This window comes from Larus michahellis, chromosome 1, assembly GCF_964199755.1.
Source record: "Larus michahellis chromosome 1, bLarMic1.1, whole genome shotgun sequence".
In the NCBI taxonomy this organism is placed as follows: domain Eukaryota; kingdom Metazoa; phylum Chordata; class Aves; order Charadriiformes; family Laridae; genus Larus; species Larus michahellis.
This window is the reverse complement of record NC_133896.1, coordinates 113,009,141-113,034,038: the sequence shown is the minus strand read 5'-3', so window position 1 is coordinate 113,034,038 and position 24,898 is coordinate 113,009,141. Positions and strand designations below refer to the sequence as shown.

General features: G+C 37.9%; 1 protein-coding gene across 16 annotated transcripts in view; it reads left to right on the top strand.

Annotated features, from left to right (window-relative positions):
- ROBO2 (roundabout guidance receptor 2) overlaps positions 1 to 24,898 on the top strand; it is a 1,122,909-nt gene that overhangs the window by 174,455 nt on the left and 923,556 nt on the right. Inside the window, exon 1 of one of the 16 annotated variants that reach the window (XM_074599407.1) lies at positions 8,886 to 9,430. The exons of the other annotated variants lie outside the window; for them this stretch is intronic. Within the exon in view, the coding sequence (XP_074455508.1) occupies positions 9,307 to 9,430 (124 nt within the window). The 5' untranslated portion in view covers positions 8,886 to 9,306. Of the gene's footprint in view, positions 1 to 8,885; positions 9,431 to 24,898 lie in introns of those variants that run through there. 16 annotated transcript variants of the gene reach the window in all.

The following is a 24,898-nucleotide window of genomic DNA, read 5'->3' as shown; positions in this document are numbered from 1 at the left end:
AGCCCTCGCTGATTATCCACTGTCATCTGGCCCCTGGTCACTGGAGTGAAACCAATGAAAGATCACATTTCTTCCTACTGTGTTGCTATAACGCAACCTTGCAATGCTGTAGGCAAAAACCTTATTATAAATTGTTTTATTCAGCCATGCTTATAATGCCACCTCTACTGAGCCTGCAGCACAGGATAGCCAAGTAGAGAGGAATAACCCAACTTTATTCAGGCATTCAGCCCTCTAACAGCAAGGACAGTGTTTTGCCTCCTTGTTTGATTTTTTTTTTTGTTTAACAAGGGCTGGTTTTGTACAATTCAACTGAAAACAACTTTCAGTCAAACGTTTATGTAGTTGTTTAGTAATGCTAATTGTTTAAAGGTTGAATGAGAGTAGAAGGCAGTTAACTATAATGACAAAAGCCATCATAAGAAGAGATTACGCTTTTGTTACAAAATCAGGCTTGAAGCGTGGCCTCACTCCAAAGTGTGTTCCTCTGACGATGGTGTGGAAGGGTGGGGTTGGGGATAAGCTTATTTTAGAAATACTTACATATACATTTTTTTCTCAATTCATGAATAATAAGTTGCATTTTCTAACATCAGACAGAACAGACTGAGGCTAGGATTATAGCTTTGCTGAATTCTTTTGCCTTGTGTAATCGGCACCATTAATAAAGATTTCTGCAGGTCAAACGATGCCCTCATTTATACCTATGCAAATATCATTAGGTGTACCCTCTGGCCTTAGTTATATATAGTCCAGTGGGGTTGCTCAGGATTAAAATGACTGTGGCCCTGGCGTTGGAATGTAATTATCAAACAGCGCCCAATGTGTGAGCTACATTCAGATGCAGTCTGGTTTGTTTCGCTAGTGTGGGCTCTGCAGTGTTAATAGAAGTGAAAAGAAATATAAATAAATAATTGAATGAATGAATTCAGGATTGCCAGTGATGGCTGTGGCAGATGAGGTGTCTTTTGGTAGCTGTGTCTACATTTCGTCTATGAACATTTGATCCAGTTGTACTGCCCAGCTCAGAAGCTCCCTGCCAGACAGACTGTCTCCCAACAAAAGCAAGACCGGACCCAGCATACATAGGTACCGTGGATAGGAGACAGTCAGGGTTTGTCTCCTACTGTAACACAGCTGGGTAGATACAGCCTGTGAATACCGAAGTCTAAATATTTTGCAACACCAGAACACTGTAAAAAAGGCTTTTTGGTCTTATTTTACAGACTAAGGATATTTCTCAATATCTGTATCTGTAATAAAAATGGAAGAAGAAAGAGTGAATGCAGAACTTGAACATATCCTTAATCAGTGATTGCTTTTGTACCGTTGTAAACAAAAATAGTTTGAAAACATAAATTGCAATTAAACCCAAATGCACTTTAAATGTAGCAGCAGATATTTGCTTAGCAGGAGTCTGTGTAGTGTTTGTCTCGGTATTTCAGACAAATGCTGATTATACAATACTTGCTGTCTCTGAAAGACAGTCATAGATCCTTAGAGTCAGAGAAATCCTCTGTTTTGTCTTTATGTTCAGAAAATTTAACAAAGGATGGAAGCAGGTGTGTCACAGTTGCCATTTTCTTTCCTGCCATGTAGACATTTGTTCTGAACTTGAAAGTGACAGAGAGAACAACCCAACCAGGCCAGCCAAACCTCCTTCATTCTTTTGCAAATGAATTGCAAATCTGGGCTCTGCAGAAAAATTACTCCAGTATTTAAAGCTGCAGGTGTATGAGCGGTGTGGCGTTTGGCCCGGCTTTCATACTGACACATTACACCCTCGTCTGGTAATTGTTGGTACTTTTGATTTGTATCTGGAATTCCAGCTGACAAATGAAATTCTTCACTTGAGCACAGAAGTCAAAGAGAGAAGTGTAGAGACACCATTACGTCTTTTGTCTTGAATGTGTCCTCAGGGAAACTTCAATACTGCATAAAAAGAAAAACAAGCTAATATCTTTAATAACTGCAATTAGTCAGAGTTTCATTGTTGTAAGTCACCTGAAACGTGACACCTTCAACAGTACTGGAGGCGTCCCAAACATAAAACATACTGGATCGATATTTGTTCAGAGAAAGCAAATGTATCTCTTGTCACCGGCAGTATTTCCTGAATGATCTCTGCTACATCTTGGTCCTCCTTTCTTTCTGATCTGAAATTTCAGATTCTATCTAATTCCATTTTCCAATAAAACTTGTCTTCTCTCAGCATCTGTATTATATGGAGATGCCAAATAGACTATGATTTAGCTTTTCTTTTCCATGATTAATTTCTGTAGATTACATCTGGAGGTACTTGATTGACTGTTGTTAGTCGATTTTTCCTAATGGGGCTACTGGGCATTGCAATGCCAAAGCGCTTCAAAAATTAATTGGAAACAGGAGGAGAGGAACAGCTCAGTACTTTGTGGCTTCAAAGTTGCATATAGTAAAACTTAAAGTGAATAGGTGTAAAATAATTCGCAAGAAGGCAAAAAAACCTGAAAAACAAAATGCTTTTTGGCTCTCGGATTTGAAGATCTGTTTCTAAATGAAATGTGAGTCTAACTTATTTTTTCCTGTAAGCAATAACCTGAATTTGTATATTGACAAATCAAAGCCTTTACATCATGGTAGGCAGATTATAATTCCCATACGAATGAACTGCTGTCACCTCTTCATAACCATCAGAAATGGGCACATATAAAAAAAAAAAGGTTGTTTTTGGAATGATAGTTTAAGAATTTTCAAAGTGTAACTACTGCTCTACTTACATTTGGTTAAAATATATCCTGGTATCTTCTCTACCTGCAAGTTGTTTTGCCCTCAATTATTCTATTTTCTTTTTTCCCCTCCTGTTGGATAGGTAGTGTGTGCCAATTTTTACAGATAATTTCATACTTGTGTTTCGGTTAAATGTTCTGTTTCTGGATAGGAAATAGAACAAAATAGGATACAGTAAGACTGCAAATATATTAGGATTTTTCCATACTAGAAAAGAAGTAAATAAGGCCAGAATTGTTTGGTGGGTTGTTTTTTCTCTCTCTCTTGTCAAAACCACAGAAATGTATTTTCACTGTGTAGTAGAAAACACAATGAAAAGTCTCATTAGTGCTTTTATCTCTTCTTGTGATTTATGACTTCACATAGTATTTTTCTTACTAAAGCTGTTTCTTGGGAAGCAACACATGTATGTTGTTTACCAATGTGAGTTATTGTTAAATACATAATATTTATTACATATTGTTACATAAAATTACATGTATTTTAATATATTACTGCTTAACTGTATTTATAGTTTATGTAAAATTGTTAGATGCTGTTTAGAAATTACATTTCAAAGTAACAGTATAACATATTAGTGCTGAAAGAATTTAGAATCTTTGTGTGTGATTTAGTGGATAAGTTTATTCAAACTAATTATTTTATTTAAAGTAGTGAAAAAATGAAAAGTTGGTTTTCTCACATTGTTTACCAAATATTCAAGTAGTTCATGGTTGCCTACAAACTCCATCAAGAAAATGTATACTTTTTGAACTGAAACAATGTATGATTAAAGACTGGAATAATTGGTAAATTCAAAGTGAATTATTATTAATCTTACTATACTTAAATGTAATCCTCAGATAAATCCTGACTGATGAGTACAAAATAACATGAAATAACTTTCATGCACTTCTTCATTTACATAATATAATCTGAAGAATATCAGAAATGCCTTAGACCTCTCAGCACAAACAAGGAAAAAAATCTCAGTGTAGAAAGCCTGGACTTACTGTCCTTGTTTTATTGTTGTGTTTCTTCTACTGCACTAAAACTGGTATATTACTATACATCAAGCTTTCATGTTGTCTTATACAAAAAACAGAGCTACTAATCAGTTATGATGAAAAGAGAGACCCTTTTGTGGGTCTCTATTAGCAGTGGAAGCTAAAATGAACATAGTATTTGGGACTGACATGCAATGATTGTCAGAACTTCATCTTCTTTGGTTATACTTGTGAAAAGGAAATATAAATGTTTTTTCAGAATGCCTGCAGTGGAAGTGCAGATTGTACACTGGGCGTGCACTGGTTTCTTAATCCTTGGAAATCACATGAACTGTAAGGAATTTCAAATAGATTTTTGATTTAAGAAGGCTGTGTATTTATTTGGCAATGTATTGTATTACAAGTATCCAAAAATATTGTTCCCATTGGTGTCTGTGGCTAACAGAAATCCCCAGGTTTCCACAGATATTTAGAATGCCCTAAGCTGAAAGTATTTAAAATCAAAACAATTTTCATGCCTAAAAAGAACTGAATTAATTATGGCTTATGGTAATTTAGGCCTCTGTATGTGGTGGGGTAGGAGTAGAAAAATATTTTTCATGCCTACAATGCAGGGTGCAATATTTCCATCTTGCAGTGTTTCGTGTTGATTATATTCCTTTTGCAAAGTTCATTTAGTCATGGGCATTTTTATGCCGTCAAATGCTGGCTGTATGGCATCTTTGGGAATATAGAAAAGGAGAGAGTTAGGACAAAATAAAATATTTGTAAGTTCTTGGAGTAGGGAGTGGGCATTTAAGCTTCTGTTTCCATTCCTTCTCATCTTAGTTATGACTCCCTAAACAGCCATTTCTATCTTTTTCTGCAATCGTTAATCTCTTTAATTTTTTAATTTGATTGTCCAATGCTCTGAAATGGGAAGAGTGAAAGCTGTGATGCTTCCTGAGCTTCTCCAAATGCTAAGACAATGCTACAATTAAGAAGTGCCAGGAAATACAAGCATGAAAAATGCCTGTGCTACTGAATGCTGGGTTTGATCCAAGTTTTTTCAATTACTGAAGGATCTTGTGAAAGTCTGTAACCTTCACCATAGTGAAATGGGATCTGGATGGCAAATACAAAGGGCCAGAGAGCATGTCAGCAAGTAAGCGGTCGAGACTGTCTGTCCCTCCTACAGTCTGCGAGTATCAGACTGCTCCAAGATATCACCCTTAAAAGAGCACGTTGCTCAGGGGCTCTGATATTTAAGCTTCCATGAAGTTATTGTTGCTATTTATTCAAGCTTGAGGGTTTTAACCAAGTACTTATACCAGTAGTCCTTTGTGCCAGATAGCGAATAGTAAAAAGAATTAAAATATGGAAAGGAAGGGTGGCCAAATAACCAGATACAACAACTGCAGATTAAACTAACTTGGACATATTTTTCTGAGTATCTCACTGTTATTTAGGTTTGTTATTTAGGTTGTTGATGTATGCTCCCACTGAGTAAACACCTTAAAATTCTGTTAATTAAAAAGAACCTCTGTATCGATTAATGTTGTAGGCATTTATAAACATAACTCCAACTTAATGGTAGCTGCTGCCCTTTGGCTTCATGAGCAGAATGAGGGAGAGGATATGCAACTGTTAATTCGTCTTGAATACTGCAGGCTTTTCTTTTGACTTCATCTCATAAACACTAAATTAGAACTGGATATAATTAAGATGAAGGTAGCAAGGACATTTGTGAGTATGGAACATCTTTGATCTGAGAAAAGACTAGAGTAGGACTTTTCTTACTGGAATAAGTTGCATGAATGGAGGATATGTTGGAAAACTACAGTATGAGGAAAGTTGAACCGGAATATTTTTTTCCATGATGGAAAACTAAAATTATCTCAAATAAAATTATCAAGTATACTTTTCAAAAAAGCAAGAGGAAGTAAAAAAATCTGTGGAAGGAACTTATTTCCAGGGACTACGGGGGTGGAGAAAAGAACAAACAATCAAAAAAGGAACGAGACAAAGTCAAGAAGTATAGTTCCATCACTCTCTAACCAACCTTGATAGCTGTGATAGAGTCTCTAGTTAAGAAGTCTCAAAGCCTTTCACAAGCAGAGGCTGGCAGGCTGGGCAAATGGTAAACTCCACTAGTGCTTTCTTACCATTCTTGAACTTTTCCCATAAGCATCTGAGGTTGACCACTACGGAACATATGATTCTAGTCAAGACAGGCATTTGGTCTGTCTTCATATATGAGTTCTGTGCTTAGAAAGTATTAAAAGGGTTCATACTTGTGACTGGTGCGAGCTGTTGGGAAGGACCTTGGAGGGTGTAAGGGATCCTGGCAAGGACTGGTTGGATGTCAGGGACATTTAGCTGTAAGGGGATCGGTTTGCCTCTTGTAGCTCTCATAGGAGTTTTTCTTGTAATAGTAACAGATGTAAAGGTAGAAGACACTGCTTACTTTTCTCTGTTTCCAGCATTGTTACACTCAAAGCATGAAATAGAATTACAAATCAGTTCTTTTACATTTCTAAAACATGATGTTGACTTAAAAATCATGATACTTGAAGGAAAAATAAATGTTGGGTTTCTTTTATTTGTCTTTCTGATGTTTCAACCAATAACATTTGTATAATCTTTCTTGAAACTCTGTCTTTTCTCTGGAGGCATTTCAACTCTGGAAAATTGAAATTCTTATGAACCTAGAAATGAGGACATTAAAAACACCACTAAATTTCATAAGAAGTGACAACACTTTTTCTGTGTTTCCCTGAAGGTCTGCCCGCTCACTCTTAATTATATACAAAGTGAATCTAACAACTTACCTTTTGCAAAATAAACCAGAAAACCATCAGCAGGGGGGAAGTCTGGGCTCTTTAGGCGTTAAACTGAACCAAACATGCCCATGACCAGCAGCCATGACGGTTTCTCTTTTGTTCTTGTATCAGGTGGTTGTCCCCTTCTCCTGCCACAATCACTTGAGCTGCTGCTCGAGCCGTACCTGATCCTGCTGAGGCTGCTGGAGGCACATGTCAGAGCTGGCAGAAAGCTGGCAGAAACTCATAATAGCTTCCAATAGCCTCTGCATTCATTAATGCTGAAAATACAGGGTGTCCAGGCTGAAGTATAATTCTTCTCCAGTATAGGAACAAAGAAGGTTTAAGGATGCCTGCCACCATTGGAAACAGGTTTTCCCACAGCAGCTGGCTTCCACATGGGTAGGGGTAGAAAAGAGGTGGCAAATTTTCAGGAGATTATAGAATTTGAAAGCAAGATAGAGACTAAAGAAAGGGTACGGGAGGCAGAAGTGACATAAGGCTGAAGAGATGGCCAAGAGAATGATCCCATCAGTATTTCTGAAGCATGACTGATATTGTCACACATGTTTTGGACATTGGAGGTGATTGTTTTTTGATTCAAAACTCTGAAGTTAGTAAATTTGCATGGCAGTACATGAAGGTTGTGTTGATGGTGGTTGTTTTAATTTAAGGTCATCTCATTATCTGGACTTAAAAACTTTGAAATCTAGCAATGTGATCCCATAGTTTTTTAATGCTTCCACGTGGCAGTATGGTGCTAGTTTCAGAGAAGTATTACAGAGGCAATCAAAATTAACACAAGTGTCTGCCTCATTTTAGTAACAGTTGGGAGAGAAATAGAAGAAATGGTGTTTTAATTATTAGCAATGAGACTGGTGATTAAGAATGGCTTGATGGAGAAATTTAACTTAAGAAGCCGCTGCTTAGTGACTCTACGCGATAGATACTGACCTAATTTTTGGCAACTAAGAGCAATAAACATCAGCCTTGATATATCAGAGCCAGCATCTGGTAAGATGTCTTATAACTTTTAAAAATTAATGCACAGAGGGATGAAAAACTACTGTACATCAACATGCATTTGTTTTCCGTCTAAATGCAAATGTTACATCTTCTAACCAGCCCATAAATATATTTTAGAACTTAAAAGGAATATCAAATATCTTTCATAGTTGATGTGGTGGTGTTGGAGTCCCAATATTTCCTTGTTTGTGATGTTACATGTTGTTTGTTTAAAAAATCCCCTGCATATATATTATATGTTCGTGATTGTCTCCACCAGTCAAAATATCATTCTTTATTCAGACGAATAAGCAAAGCTTCAGATTTATTAATATCATCTTAATGTTGCACGGAAAAGGGCATCATGTCCCTGTTGAAAACGTGATAACTTCAGGGAGTTTGTGACCAACATTGCTTTGTCATTCTAAGGACATTGATTTTTTTATTTATATAAATCTACAGCAGAAGGTTTGTGGCTCATTGATTTGAGTACTGAATGCTTATATGGAAACAACTAAATGCCAAACTGTAGATGAATTTAAGCTACTGGGCATCTCAAGACTGTTTGAGCAGACTGAATGTTGTGACTTTTTCTTTGAGTGCCCTTTGTGAAAACCCAAAATTTTGTGCAGAAAGTCTTGCGTTTACTGATGCAGCTTCAGCATTCTTAAATATAGATATCTGGAGATGTAGGTAATTATGTCATTTCTGTGGCAGTAGCAACTACTAAATGAAAAATTGTGACTGCAATCTATTATTTTGAAAACATCTGTACTTCTGAACATCCCTTTTCTCTTTCCCTTTCTCTCCACCCCCTTCCCCCGCCCCCCAGATTTAAGAGATCCTAAGGACAGACTGTGTGAAAATATAAAAGCATAGCTGCTCTGTGCAGTGAAAAGATTACTGCTGCTGCTGCTAAGGATTTGTTCTTCCTGTTTGCTACTTTAAAAAAATAAAAAAGCATGCAGGATTTTTTCCCATACAATAATTACTTCAGAAATGCTATAAGCAATTAGTGTGTTGAAGCTTGCGTTTTAAAGTATGAAGTAAAGCCTTAATAAAATGCAGCCAAAAGTCCTGAGCAGTTGCACACTGTAAAGCAGGAAATCTCCTCCACACAATAGAGATTAAATGCTCCCTGTGCATACTGTATTCTGCTCAGCCCTCTGCGTTCGGAGCTGGGACCGTGGCAGTCCTTATCTGTAGCAGGTTCCTTGGTGATTTTCAAGCCCTGCACTACCTACCCAAGTGGCAGTGACACCAGCTTTCACTGAAGCCTTATTACTCTTAAAAGAGCAATTTGGTTGGTTGCACGGCTATTAGGATCAGACAGTGAGGCTTAAAGCTGTCAGTACAACTGCTTCTCATCTTTTTTCACAATCCTGACATCTTTTCTCTTTTCTGCTGGACACAAGCATTACTGTTTTTATCATTTTCAATCAAGCTCACGCTGCAAGCTGAGGAATATATTCCCACAGAAACCAAAGTGAGGAGCAGAAATTATTTTATAGCTACTGTAGTAGCAGCGGTGCTGGCTGCATGTTGTGTGGGAGAAACCGGATCAGTGAGAAATGTGGCTTTCCTCAGGGCTACATCATTGAGATATTACTTCAACATCTAAGGAGAGCAAAGCTACTCCTTGCTGTGATTTTTCAATGATTAATCACTCCTCAAGCAAACAGAAAGTGGGGGAGAAGATGTAAGATAAATTTTATTTTTTTTTTTTTTTGGGAAAATAACTTGTGGAAATGTTATCATCAGTGAAACGGGGGAAAATCACTATGCTTGAACTTCTTTTCATTTTGATGTTGCTCTTGTCTGGACCAACCCTCAGCAAGCTTAGCAGGACCAAAGGCAAACACTGGAAGGGGGGTAAGTGGAAAGAAAAAGTTTTGTAATGGATGTTTGGGTAAGATTCTAAAAAGCTGTGTTAAAGGTGATCTAGGGAGAATACCTATGCTCTTTTGCATGACTCAGATTTCAGGTTGCCATGTGGGCTTGCAATAGGATGCTGAAAAGAGAGCATGGAGTTTTATTTGTTTTCTTGTTAGTTTGCTTGACTGACTCTGTAAGGCATATATTCCTTGCAGGAATTTTACTTTGCATTGTATCATTATCAGAATAACATTTAAGGCCTTTATACAAATAAATGTATACCATTTAGAAACTGGTGTTTTTTTGAACTGGGAGAATTCATATTGTTCCTTTTATTTTGGAGACTCTGGGACAGATGCCTGTGGCTTTATTGCAAGAGATGTTACCCTGATCATAGGGGGTTATAGCGTTGGAAAAGAAGAGAGAAAGAAAGCAAGCAGCTTATTTTGAGTGCAGAATTGTTAGTGCATCTGGTAAAAATGACTAGACAGACATTTTTTTAGAGTACATGAATGTTGTGAAATGCACTGCCAGCAGCACTAATTGGCTGACTGGCTATGTCAGTGTTGATGTGTTAATAAAGATAAATTGCATTAAGTTTATCGAAAAAAATGCTGTGCTGAGAAAACACTTATGATTTTTGAAGGCAGCAATCCATTTTCCTCTTCTGTTAAAAACTGCTGAGAAGATTTACCCTGTATGTTCTGTGAACGGTTCACTAAATGTGCCTTTTCATAAAGTTCACTTTGTATGACATTTGTTTATGGAAAACATAGGTTATCGAGGTCTTATCATCAAATAGCTCAGTGAGCATAAATGGTATCTCATAAATATTTGGACTGAAGGACTGTAGATTGTAGATAGCTTGATATTTTCTCCCTGGTTGTTTCTTGATGTTACTGATTGGAGGCACCCAAGGATTTTTTTTCTTTTTTTTTTTTTTTCCTTTTTCCTTACAAGTGTTGTCACAGCATGGTGTGTTTATCACAGCTTTAATAGCACTTTCAGTTTTCCTCTGCTGTCAGTATTATGATCTGAGGTTAAAGAGTGGCATCAACATTAAAAAGAAGTTTTAATAATTTATCACAACATCCCAGCAGGAGACTCCTCCCTCCCCGTCTATATTTCCTTTTGTTGCATTTAAAGATATCACAAATCTTCCACCTACTGTACCTGCAAGGGAAAAGTTGCAGCCCACACTTAACCTGGACTGTTAATGCAGCACAGTATATCTGAAAATTATTTCCTGGTCCTGTAAATCACATTATTGCATGTATCTCAGAGTGCTGCTGCTGCGTATCCTCGTTGCAAATTAAAAGCTGTTATTTACTCTGGGAAGCACGACCTCTTCTCAGAGGCATGTGAGTTAGGAATATACGTCACTGTCAAGTCCCTGAGATTTAAAAAATGCAGTTAACTTTTTTCCCTTTCTTCCATTTTCAATTAAAGCTGGTAAATGAGGGGCGTATTGCTTTAATCTTTTACCTACTCTCTGACAGAGGCAAAGAGCTCTACTGAAGAATTTTTATCATGGGTAGAAATAATCCCTGAATCTGACTGCAGAAAATAATACCTTAATATGGGGTTTTGCTTTCAGAAGTGCTCTTTGCAGACGAAAAAAATCATAAGGAAGGTAACTGTTTCAAGGAGACCAAGAAGCAGTATGTCTTGTTTACTCACAGCTCTTGAATCAGCCAAAAACTAGGCATATCTGCTGTACAGTAATTTTTTCATACGTAGAAATTATTGTGAGAGTTGTGTGACTTGAAGATGATGCATGCTGTGCAGTGAAAGTTTCAAGTTCAGTTTCAAGTTCAGGATCTGTCAGAGTCTATGTGTTTTTGTAGTGTCACATAGTCGGAGCCTTTCTGACGTCCAAACCATATTATATGCACCTCCCTTTCCATTAAACGTTAAGGATCAGCTTTTGCTTATGTGTCAATGAAGTGAGTTCTTTTTGTGTGTCTACATGTGGAATTTGTGGTGTCTCTTGGTGAAATTTCGGCATGTAAACTTCTCCACTGGAGCACACTGTAAAGCCCATCCCAACATGGAAAAACAGATTTTTTTTTATTTTTTTTTTAAAGAGGATCAGGAGAGCTAGACACATGCATACCAACTTCCAGGTATATTGTTCAGAGGGGAAAGGTGATGCTGTATGCATGCAACTGGAAATGCATTGTATGAATCATAGCGTAGCTATACTGAAGTCAGTTTCCATGGTGGACAGCAATACCTGATTTAGACGATCCTCTAAAGTTTTTTTGTACCACATTTTGTTTCAAGATTCCTGTGAAGTATAGGCATCTTTGGAAAGTGCTGGTTTTCTGTGTCTGCATAGGCCCTGATCACAATCAGTCCAAGTGCAGGCTAATGAATCTGGAAATTCTCCTGGTATAATTAAGAAAACCCCACTGCTGAAGTTCCAAGCTATGAGAAAACATTTTCTGTGGTTTTGCTGTGTAGTTTTCTATATTATTTATGAGAGAAACAACTCTATTCACCTCTATTTTTCTCCTTGGAATTTACTCTAAAAAAATGGCCACACGCATAAAACTAAAATGAATGGAATTATGGGTAGAAATTACCTCCTGGTTTAGTTGCAAGGTCAGGTGTCAGGAACTGAAATGGGTCCCATATGTGGGCCTGGAGAAACGTAAAGGTACCATTTTCTTTTCTAGCTGTTTTTAAGTCTGCACTCCAGAAAACCTTTCAGAATAATTCATCGGAATGCAGTCTCTAAATGTGCCTTAAACCGGGATTTATAAACTAATAAGCAAGATAAACTGGAGTCTAAAAACAGAACCTGAAAGTACAAATCAACTGGATTTTCTTTTTCCCTTTGAGCCAAAATAACACACCATGGTTCAAGTTTTTAAGAAGGATTTATAATATGGAGAACAAAAAACTGGGAAAAGAAGATTAAATACTCTTTTGAGTTTACCTTAAATCAGAAAGCAGATTTCAAGCGTTGCTAATGCCTATCCCCTCCTGAATTTGTTTCCACAGTGTTTTCACTCTGTGATATATCGAGGGGGGGAAATGCTAAGTTTTGAGTGTATCCATCCATATGCACGTGGATGTGCTTTGTGTCTGTCCAGTGGCTTCTGGGAGAATGTGGAGACTGGGAAGTAAGCTGCCCATTTGTGTTATGCTTGGGAACCTTCCTAACACTTCACTCATACTAATAGCATAGTAATTCCTGACCAAGGAAAACTGGGGCAGTGATTCCCGTTCACAGATGTCCTGGCATTATCAAATGTCCCCTGCATCTGTGCATAGTGTGTCACACTGGATAAGCACCACAGGCAAATGTGGTTAGGACCGGGAAACACAGTTGTCTGGGGTGTTGCTGAAGGGCCTGTTGCTGCTGGGACCTCAGCCTTGTTGAGGACCTAGCATGGGCAAGCCAGTGTCCGTATGCAGAAACTGCCACGTATAGTGGCTGGGGATTACCTCAGCTGGCAAACAGCAAAATGCATGGGGAGAAGAAAATCATGCATGATGCTTGTCTTCTGGTAGACATCAATGTATTTTACAACTCCAAGTGAAGTCTGTGTGACAGAGTTCAGAGGTGAAAAGCCAAGACCATTAGGACAATCACCACTCCTGGGGGATATTAGCCCTTTGCTCGTCTTAGAAACAGCTCACGTGTTCGGACTGGGGCATAGCTCTGCCCTCTTGGGCAATCAGGCAGCTTTGAAGAGCCAGACCCTTTGTGTCGTGGCCTCTGTAACGGGACCTGGTCCATCTGACAGGCCAGCACCCACCCCAGGAGAAAGGCTGCAGGCTGAGCTGCTGCAGGATGGTCCTCGGGGGTGAGGCAAACCTCGGTGAGGGAGTACAGAGGGACTCTGCACGTGCCCCAGGGTGCCCCGACATAAGAGCAATACACCGACAGTGCTGGCAGCAGCTCATGAGGGAAGAAAAGGCCTCCAGGGTTGAGGAGAGGAGTCAGAGATGAAAAGACTTCAGAGGGAAGAGATCAGACCCAGGGTTGGGAAATGAAATTAAATGCCTCTTCCCCAAAGGGTTGTTTGCTCATGTCTCCCTTGTGCTTCACCAGAAGAATTTCCATTTTCAGAGCTAAAAGTGTGATTGGATTTATTTATGATCAAATCGGAGAAATAAAAATAAAGTGCAACCACAGTGCAACACCTCACAGAACTAGATGAGGGTGGGGCCTGTCCTTTCTGTTTACATGGAAGTGAAGCAATAAACTCTTTAATGACTAAATCAAAGATTATTATGCAAGTGATCCAGCCTTATATTTCAGTTCCAACTTCAGCTCTGCAGCAGTTTAATTATTTTTATGGCAAAAGGTACCAGCGTGAGAAATCCTAAGTGTCACTGACTAGGTATTACTGGTAAGTGTGAGACAAAGCTGCACACATGAAGTTCAGTCTCCCTAAAGATTGATCAGAACATGTATTGTTTAGGATGCGTGTAATCTATCAACACTAGTTTGGATATTTTTAAAAGCATAATTCAAAGATTAGCTCAGAAGATAAAATTTCTATAAACTTCCTTCCATACAGAAAGCAGCCACCCCTCAGACCTTCCAAATTTGGAGGTTAAGTGTTAGATTATTAGAGTAATTGCTGAGTACTGGAGTTGGAGGTATGTTAGTGGACTGCTGCTAGGTGCCTGGTAGCTCTGGATACCCAGGCGTCTCAGGTACATGGACATCTGCATGCAGAACAGCTTTGTGGTTCATACGCACTGAGTTTGGTGAAAGTAGGGCCTTGAGATTTTCTGCATTTGTGATGAAGAGTCTCTGCACAGTCACAAAGTTCCACATATCAAGAGCGCTGTGAATTGCTATAGACATCTAGATGTCTTCTTGGCAGACACTCAACAATACTGTTCACTTCCCCCATGGGAAAACTCACAAAGCTTTTTTTTTCACCGGGAGGAACTTGTTTTCATTTGCCTCATGGCTGCAGGATGGTGAGGATAGACGGATGGAGGCTGGGACCTTTGAAGAAGAGAAAGTAGAGAGGAGGCATTTATGTGGACTCAGGTAGCCTGGGCTTCAGTGCGAGTTATTATGAGCCATGAGGGGTCTGCTCAGATGTGATGAGGGGGAGCTTTTGATGTGTGGTTGAGTTGCAACACTTGGAAAGCATAGTCAGTTGTGCTGGTATGATTCACGGTGTAGTTTATGTGATTTTGGGGGCAACACTTTATATAGTTTGCCATTTATCTAAGTAATTTATTTTATGGAATTTCAAGGGTAAACTGCATGAATTCTTTTTGAATACATTATCATGTTGTATGATTAACAGTATTTCTTAAATCGCAAGACATTAAATAGGTTGCTACGCACTTGTACATCAGAAAAGCGTATGAAATGCTGACCAAAAGTTTCAGACTCAGGGTCCTAAAGTTATTTCCCTACATTTCATAAAAGCAACCTGATTTTGAGTAGTAAAAATTCACAATTTTTTGTAACTTCAGAGGAATCTCAATATATTTGAGGAGGTGGCTTGTGCATAGATAACTTAATTTTAGAAACTTATGACTGTAAGCGTGAATCTGCAGTTTTAGTTTGACTGCAAGTATATAAAGTGCATGACTACACACTCTATGTGACTTGATGTACTGAAGAAGTTCTAATAGATGTTCTTTGGATATACTTAAAAGGGAAAAGAGTATTTATTTGGGATATTGAGTGACTGTGAATTTAACTGGGTTTTACTCAGTCTTCTGTTTTCTTTAAAGTCTAGATTTAGCCCCTATCCCATGATAACAAGGAAATTTTTGCACCTTCTTTTACACCACCTTCTTCAGAGTGAAATCTGAATTCAGAAGGACTCTGCTGATGTGTGAAGCTTCCCGTACATATTTTGTTGGCGTATACAGACTTTGCTTGTCTATTTTTCATCTCTTTGAAGACATTTGAAATACCATATAGCAGTCTGGTAACCTGTATTCAAACTCATACAGACGGAGACAACAAAGATGGAAAACCAAGTTTGTGACAGTTTTCTTCACAGCTGGAAGGGAGGGAAAATGACGTTTTTTTTCCAGTCATGAGGGACCAAAAGTGGGGAAGATGTGACATATGCTTAAGACGAGACCAGTGTTGGCAGAAAACCAAACAGTAAAGAATAAACATAGGCTGGAAGCTAGAAGGGTGTTTCCAACCATCATTGAGAAGGTGCTGCAGATGAAGTCAGCCTGAGACAGGTTTCCACAGTCTCCTTCAACCTCCACCAGTCCTGGCTGCAGGGTCTCCCTCCACCTTCTCCACTAGTGCTTGTGCACATCTGCTGGCACCCTACTCAGGGAGCTGATCCAGCTCGCAATTAGCCATATAAAAGAGAGGATAGCATACATCTAGCTGTAGTGTAGCCCTTCACTTGCAGACTCTCAGGTCACAGAGGAAACTAGTATCCAAGAGTGCTATGGGCACAAGGGAAGAGAAGAGATTGTGATCATGGCTCGATTTAGGCAAGTTCAACCTGATACATAACTTCAGCCTGCAGCTCTGGATTATCCAGAAGAAAAAGAAAAAAAGAAAAAAAAAAAGATTTAATAAGGTAGTGCCTTCCTTTGAATCCTATGTCCACATCCTGTACTTGGAGCCTTGCTTGAAATGTTTGCTATCATATTAAAAAGTATGTTGATCAAATAGTTATAAAACAGAAGGAATATTTAAATACTCTTCAACCACCCCGCCCTTCCCCCATGCATACACATCCCTCTCCTTTGGTTATTTGCATTTTATTTTTTTTTTGTAAAACAGATTTTGGAACAATCATAAAGCATCATTGACATTAGAAAACTAGCAAGCACAAGTAAACCCTCTTGCTTTGGTCCACAAATAAAATGAACTGGTGTAAGCTCCCTGTTATGTCTTGAAAGAGCACAGATCTGATGTGCTCTTTCAAAATGATGAACAGGCTTAAACACATATCAGAATGTCTGAGAAAAAGTTGTTTTGGCTTTCCTTTCCTAGCAATTTTGAAAGACAATAATGTTCATCAGTTAAACACTATTGATTTTTTACTTCAAAGCATGATCTAAAGTGTACTTAGAGTACATTACTTCTTTTAAGAGCCGTTACTAAATATCTCCATGAAAACTTCTTTGTTTAGTACATTCAAAATTGTGTCTGTGTATATATGATGTTTTTACAGATGATTTAGTTTTGGTAAATGATACTTGAATTGACAACAATGGAAAGTTTTTAATGTTTTAAAACTGCTGTTCAATAATGACAGCACCTCCAACAGAAATTACTTTTTCGGTCATTTATATCTGAATCATAAAATCTTGTTCTCGGCTAATTTTTGTCATGTTAGCTCTCATACTACCACTGACTTCATCCTACTAGTTTTGAAACTTCATCATCTCATGCTAGCTGAATAATGAAACAAATTCATGGCTGCATATGTGTATTGCACAGAGAAGTGGACTGCAGTAATTCAGAAACATCAAAAAGTTTTTCTCTTTTCTAAGGTTTTCCCTCAAAACCGGTGTTTTTCATTACTGTGTTTCCTTGCATAAGGAAACTTAAATGAAGTAATGGAAAAAATAAGAAAGGCAAAATCCAGTTTTGTTTCCAGAGATGCTGATCACTCACCAGAAGCTGCCAGAGAGAAAGATTCTCAGCCTTCGCAAAAATCAAGGTTTTGATATGACTGAGTGTATATCTCCTCTTTCCTCCAGGCTCCTATGTCCTCTGAATATCAACTGTGTTTGCAGCCTCTCTCTTTCCCTTCGGGCATGGGCATGCGTGCAGTTTCTGTTCTCAGGTAATTTGTGATGAGACTTTGCCAGTACAATTCCTGCTGTTCCAAGCACGGGCATGGCTACGGTGGTGCAAAGGAGCAGTGAACTCTTATTCTTCACTGTCTTTCTCATGGAGAATGCTGGATAAGGACAGAAGACAGTGCTTACATTAACAGCATATGTCACTTCAGTTAACGATTAGCTTTCCACCAGTTGGATCTTGTGTGTTCTTTAAAAGTGCATTTGCTCGTTTTCAAAAGTTTAGAGAGAGAAAATCACAGGTTTACCACACTGCCTGAGATTGCTGCCTCTGGATCAGTAATTTGCCCTGGCTATAGGTCCATTGTACTGACAGTGGAAAAACAGACAAAAGGGATGCTTAGCTCTGTAAACAGGAATAAAGGCACAAATGGTTTGCTCCTTGCATTCACTCTTATTGAGAGAAGAAATGGAAGAATGTGTAACATTTGATATGGAAAAATTGGAGAAAAAGAGAAGAAGCCACAAAATCATTCTGGAAACTAGAGAAAATGTTGTTGAGGGAGTTTGAAGGAATTTAGTCTGTTCAATAATGGAAAATTTGAGAGACAGCTTTCATGCAATTTAAGTGTGTTACTAAATTTCTTCTCCCGTGAAGGTAAAGATCCTTAAAACTATTAGGGAAAGGTACTGCAGGAATAGATGAGTGAAAGCCCATGTCAGACACATCTAAATAAAGACAATAAACAAGTTTTAACTTGATTATTTCAAAAAGCATTCTTCAATTATATTGCTAAATCTTACTGACACGTTGGAAATTTGTATTCCATTGTCATACTTAGTGTAATTAGTGCTTACGCTGAGAAAAAACAGATACTGCTCTGAATTTCTTTTATATCCTGAAAAGATACAGGGAGAGCCCGTTCTTCACTCATTACATTCATGGTTCCTTCTGGGAAGCAGTTGAGATACCAAATCTGCTGATTCTGGTTTAAAAATCAGCATGTTATACAGAATATAGCCTTTGGGGAATGCCCCAGGCTACGTGTCTTTTGCAAATATAAGATTGTGTCTTACTTCCTATACTTGCTTAAGAAGAACTGCTGTGTTGTTCTACATGTTGGGGTGTGCCTGATGGTAGTAACTGGAATGTATTCAGCATCTTTCATATAATTCTTATAGGCAGGAGTAATTCCACTGAAATTTATGGAATTATGCCACTTTAAATGACAGGAGAATCTACTTTTGAGTCTTAGCTGTAATATCTATTTTATAATCAATCATGGCAGTTCTTAGTGGGTAATGCTTGTCTAATAACAGATCTAGGCGGCTAGGGAAAGACTGATCTGAAGATGAGAGCATGGAAAAGTCCTGACGCTGATGAAATGGAGGAAAAATTGTGACACTGATGCAGTTTCCACAGCTGTAGAGTACTTCTGACTAGTTATGGTGGCTTCATACTGCTAGTGATTCTTGTAAAGCTTAAGAATTTGTCTGCGGTCCTTATTTGCTATCCATTGTTCTGCGACGGGTCTAAATGGGCTGTTGTTATCCATCCGTTTGATTATCCATGGACTTGATATGGGTTCATACACTAGGAGAGAACATGTTTTAATGGAGTGGTATCTGCTCCGGTGTCAAGAATCACTTAATTCAATAGTTTTCCATTTGTGTGTAAAGTAATTTCAAAGATATCATAAAACTTACATTTGTAATACATGTTTAATAAAAAAAGTGTGAATGCACACTTAAAATAATTTAAGGTTACAGGGCACAGTGAAGGGTAAAGAGTTCGTTAAAAATCTGGCCAACCATCAGTTTTCACATCCTCAATTTTTATTTTCTCCACTGCTAGACTCTTTGGTTTCTGCTTTAAAAAAGTGACAGTCTTGAAATTTGATTAATGTTCTTGCTGTTGATAGTCACTCTGGAAAAAAATGAATAATTACTTTGTGCTTTGCAGAAATTTTTTTTCCCTTTTAAGCGGTAAATTTCTTGAACTTTTGAATGTTGAAGACCAGCAGAAGGGAAACAGGAGGAGAAATAAAGAAATCAACATCGCTTAATTAATTCATTCATGCTGTTGAATTGCATTTTGAAGGAAAATGTTGTTTTAAAGAAGAGGGTTGTGAGGGCTGAAGAATGGAGTTGCAGTAGAGTTATGAAGGTAACTTCTCTAAAGTTGCTGGTGAAGCCTCCTGGTGCGCTGTGTGAAGACAGAGACATTCCACAGTATATGGCTGCAAAGACACGGGTTTTTGTACTCTGAGAAAAAAGCTACTTCCATAATATTGAAATAGAACTTAATTTCAACTTCTTTGTGTTTTAGGAGGAACATATACTGTCTCTATTTCCTTTTTAATTTTAAAATTAGTTTGTTAATGCACATTGAGGAGAAGATAGATGTTATCTGTTTAACATGGTCTCGTTTTACTCTTTCTACAGCAGCCTGGCATAAGCTGTATTTCAAAATCTGGATTAATGGAATTTCACTCCTTGAGCTGTTTTAAGAGCCTGTTTAGCATTACAGCTCTTGGGCAGCAGTGACCAGCATTTTTATATGTGCATGTTAGTTATCATATCTCTCATCTTCTTCTTTGATCTTTATGTTCAGTGTACAGTTTCTTCTGCTTGTCAATTGTCTACTCATTTTTAAAAGACCTTTTACAAATGGTTATCTACAGAGGTTATTTAGAAGAGTTGTTAATTTATTTCAGTCAGCTTTAACAGCTTTTCCACTGTATTTTAATAGAAAAATATTACTAGTAAGAAATGTTACATTGAATTATTCCGAGAGAGAGAGAGAGAGAGATAGCTGGGTAGAGATAGATAGATAGATAGACAGACAGACAGATACAATATTGCAGACCATGAGGAACATGTAGATGCATTTTTGTTCATGGTAATATTCTTTGCTTAATCTAAATTCTTTGGAAAATATGGCTCAGCATCTTGACTAATTTCCTTTCTGGTGCCCTTTGATGGTATATTATTGCTCTTTAATCTGAAAAGAATACAACAATTGGTAAAAGTTCTTGTACCCTTCAAATTACAAAGGATGCATTGTCTTTTGTGTATTCTATGGTGTTTATAACGACTTCATAAACTTCCTTAAAGCCTAGATTAAACAAAAGCTATGTTACAGAAGCCTTCATGTGCTCTAAAAAAATAAAGCTCATGTAGAGAAAGTGAGATGTGTCAAGAACATGCGATAATATAACGTATTATGCATGCAAATTTACTTGATCTGTATTGGTCTTTTCAATTCCCTTTCCAAACAATGAACAAGGTAATTTCATTTTACAGATAATGTAGTTTGAGGCCCTAAATCAGTTTAGCAGTACACATTTTTGATTCATGGCAAGGGCAGTTGCTAGCTTTAAATGTATCTGTTCATAATCTCTTCAGCAGAAATACAGCAGTGACTGATATGTTTCATGGCACTTATATTGTCTTTGCGTATTGGGAAAGATCACAATATGATCTGTATGATTCATCGATCACCCGAAAAGCTGTAGACAGTTATCACAGGGTGAAATGTTGTTGTGTATTTAGAAAGAAAAATAATTTGAAGAATCCTTTACTGACATTCTGTGACCACCATCTTCCACAGACGTTGTGATTTGGGGTTATGTTATTTTATTGTCTTTACATTATTTTTCATGTGGGCACGTGAACGGGTATAATGTTATGTTGGATTCCAGTTTTGCATTAGGGTATAAACAATGGCTAGAAGAAAAACCTTCCTATGAACATTCCTCATTTATTCCTCTATTCCCCTGCGCATTCAAGTTGTGCGTAGAATGAAGACCAACTTGAAGATTGGTCCCTTTTTCTGCTTGGTCCACAGGACGAATTTGCACCAATCCTCACAACTGCTAATAAACAGCTTGTTATCCTTTAGTAAATTATCCTGTTAGTTTTCAAAAACCCTGTAGATACAGGCTTTTATAATGGTATTAAAGGTGCAGCAAGAACTGTCAGTTAACTTGCTCAAAATGCAAAGGAGATGCCATTTGTATTGATTGCTATAGATTTTGTCTTGTCTAATGGGATTTATATTTTTTCTATGAACTTGTATTGAAAAAAGTGAAAACAAATAATGGCCAGACAAAGCTAAGACATTGTAAGTTCAAAAATAACTCAAAACTTTAAATTTCTCCTGCATGCCATTGTATCCCTGGTTTCTAAGGCATCCAATCACGTCTGTTTTTTTGCCAAGACAGTGACGCTAAAACGAGCTGAAAACGGCATCCTTTCACTTTGCATTAAAGCACAGAGACCAGCACTCAGCTTTGTGCATTTTGAACTCACTGCAATAAAAGTTTTAAGACATAAGAAGCTTTTTCTATTTCAGGGTTGCCATTAGCCTGAATAATACATAAACATGGGAAAAGGTCTGAAGTCCTTTTGAAGATCACAGTATAGCTTCAATTAAATTATACATCATTATCACGGGTGCCAAGCCTGGTGTGGGATTTTAGCTCCCTATCTCACTAAATGTTCTATGTAGCTGTCTTGTCCAATTCTTCTTTTTTTTTTTTTTTTTTTTTCTACGCAACAATAGCACTCTTTGAAAAACCTAATTTAAGGAATAAAGTGGAGGATGAGGTTTGGTTAATCAAGAAAGAACATTGAGATGTCAACAGTCAAGCACCAAGGCAGGAAGGAGGTCAACTTCCTAGCCTTAAAAAACACTAGGGAGAAATCAAACACTATTAAGTCATGACACATTATGTTCCCTTTGAACCAGGGCTGTGTGCGTTCCCTGTGTCTGCTGAGAGGTTTGCAGTGCAGCTCCGAGTTGATCATGAAACCCATTGTTAAAGCAGAATTGCTAGGGCCACCCACTGGGGATGCTTTCAGTAAATGTGCACACAGCTGGCAATGACTTTGAAATGCAATCTGGACAGACAGATTCTTTGTCTGTTTGTCCATCCATAGGTCTTTCAAGCTTTACAACCCAAAATTTTCATGATGGCTTGTCATATTGCAGATGAGTGTTTTCTTGGATCTCAATATGATACAGAATTATTCAGTCATCATAATAGATGTCAGCTAGTTATTACTTTTGTGGTGGCTTTGGCATAAATCTAGGATATACAGAACTATTACTGCACACTTAGGAAAATCATAATGGCTTGTCTTTTTTATTTATTCCTATAATATCCTCTCAAAGTGTTAGAAGTGTTTTGATTAATTAATTACACTATTCATACTCCCAATGCCACTGCACTTGCCATTAATTTTATCAGTTTGCTTGTCTTCTTTGTACTAGTATTATATTAATAAATATTCTGTCTTGAGTAGCCACATATGAAAGACTGAAATCAAGGTGGCATTGCAGAGTTTTGTGTGTAGAATACTTATTTAGAGATTGTACTCTACCATTGATTTTTGTGCTGAACAGGCCATCGATTTCAATGGATGCTAACATGCAAATCAATGACACATTATAGTGTTTAAATGGTAACATTTGATATTTAAACTGATGGGCCCAGAGTATCACCAAGTTTCAAGCAGGACTGAAAAAAATCTGACAAAAATCCAAACTTCCTTAAAATTTCAGACAGCTACAAGACTTGGTTCAGGAGAAACAGCTGGTAAGAAAGGTGTGAAGAATTGTGTTTAAAATGCAAAATGAGAATTTGTAGGAAAACATCTGAGTTGAAAGTCATTTGTAATATGTATTTATTGCGCACTGTATTTATTACACTGATTTAGCAAACCTTTGCATGTGGACTGAGCCTACCGCAGCCTGTGCTGGTGCCTTACCTCCCGCACAGCTACCTGCCAACACGCACCTCTTAGAGTTGCGTTGGCTTTTATGTGCTCTGTGTTGGTGTGCTTTCCTAGTACAGCAGCAGTTTGCAGAGTGGCAAAAGCGTATTTAGTGTATAGTGGGGAGAAATCAGACCATATAGTTTGTTATCCCAGCATCCTGAATTTATGAAATGCAGTTGGAAATCCCTTAAGGCTGTTCACATTAAACTTCACATGAACTGTACACTTTCTGGTCCTGTTTGAGGGACAAGGAGAGATGTTTGGTTGGGAAATGTATGACGGACTTTTGCAAGTCTATTAAACAAAGAGACTCTATTTTCTTAATCCCCCACTCAGCCCAATTTTGTTTTGATGCGGGTTTCTTAACAACTGGTTGAAATCCACATATGTTCTCAACTTCACTGTATTTGCAGGTTTCAGACATTTTTCTTAAGCCCAGTTTGTGATTTCTGGATCATCTGTACTGCTAGAAGAGCACTGAGTTGGAGGATGAAACGTTCGTTTTTGGTGGTTTGCACTGTGTTTGATTAACCCTCAGACTAGAAAAGAAACTTTTTCTGGATATCTGCTATGCTTTAGCACAGACGTTTAAAGAGAATTGCAGAAGCTTTAAGCCTGTGCAGGCTCTCAGAGCAAATATATAAAGAGTTAATTTTTTACTGTTCTCTTGTAGAACTATGTTATACGCATTTCTGCTGCTATTGAAAGAGAAGAAGTAGAAGCACCTTCCTCAATCACTTCTTCAAAATGACTTGAAAAATCTGTTCTCCAGCATGTAACATATGCCCTTTAAAACTGCTACTGTGCTGCTGCCTTCTCTTATCAGTATGGGCCATAAATTTTGCATGGGTGTAGAGGGAACTGCAGCTTGAGTACTTGAAATAGTTAGCAAGATGCTGCTAAAGTATACAGACAAAGTACATTGGCAAATGGGTCTTTGTAGACAGGCATCATTACCAAGATCCATGTGTGCTGAGTTGTATAAGCCCGAGGAGCACTAAAGGCCAGTGCTCCCAGGCACCTAATTTTGGGTGAATAGAATCCTTAGATTCATTGTGATAGCGCACGTAAATGAAAATACCAAATGTCATTGACTTGTCAGTGAAAAAGTAGCCTAGGCTTTGTAACAAATGGATCAGCGATGTATATTTGGAAGCTCCATGACATATTAAAGTAGTTTATGAGGCACAATTTGTTTTGGTGGTCTGCTCTGATTGATGGTGTGCTATCTGCCACCGCTTCAGCTGTTGTGGTATGTTTGTAATAAATGTTCATTGTGAGACAGTGCTAAATGTGTTCCATCTAAATCATTCGTTACTTATAACAAGTTTCAGTGTATATGAATCAAAGGTTGTTTATACTTGCCTTTGAAAGAATTTATCATGTTGAAGCAGCGCTCTCACCTCAGATGGGGCAACTGCATGGCTAAGTGCTCAGACCCTTTTGGTAGTGCCTACTGGAAACAGTACAGAAAGTGAAGCAGCAAGCAGCATTACATTAAATACTACTTTAAAAAGTATGTTGTCTTTTCCAGTCTAGGAATCCCATTTGGTTTTCTTTTTTCCTTCCCTTTTTTTTTTTTTTTTGGTTTTGCAAACAGAATAGCAGAAAATATCAGAAATAAGCATGGATGGATGAGGAGGCAACCTTTGTGCAACAACTGCGATGTGTCAGAGGAAGCAGATCAGTGGGTGGGATTTTTGATGATGTTTTATACCAGTGCATCACTAGTTCATCAGAAAACTATAAAATATGCATGCACTACCCACAGGGGATTTTCTCTTTCTTGAAAGTGCAGAATGCACTGTCCTTAAGCAAACAGCATACTTCATTTCTTCTTGATTGGTTGGAGATTGGGATGCTTTTTTCCCATGGGCTTTATATTTTTCCTTCCTCCAAAATTCAAGTGAAAGAGGTGTAAACCTAAGGACCAGCATTTCAGGGTGAACAGTGTAGAACTAC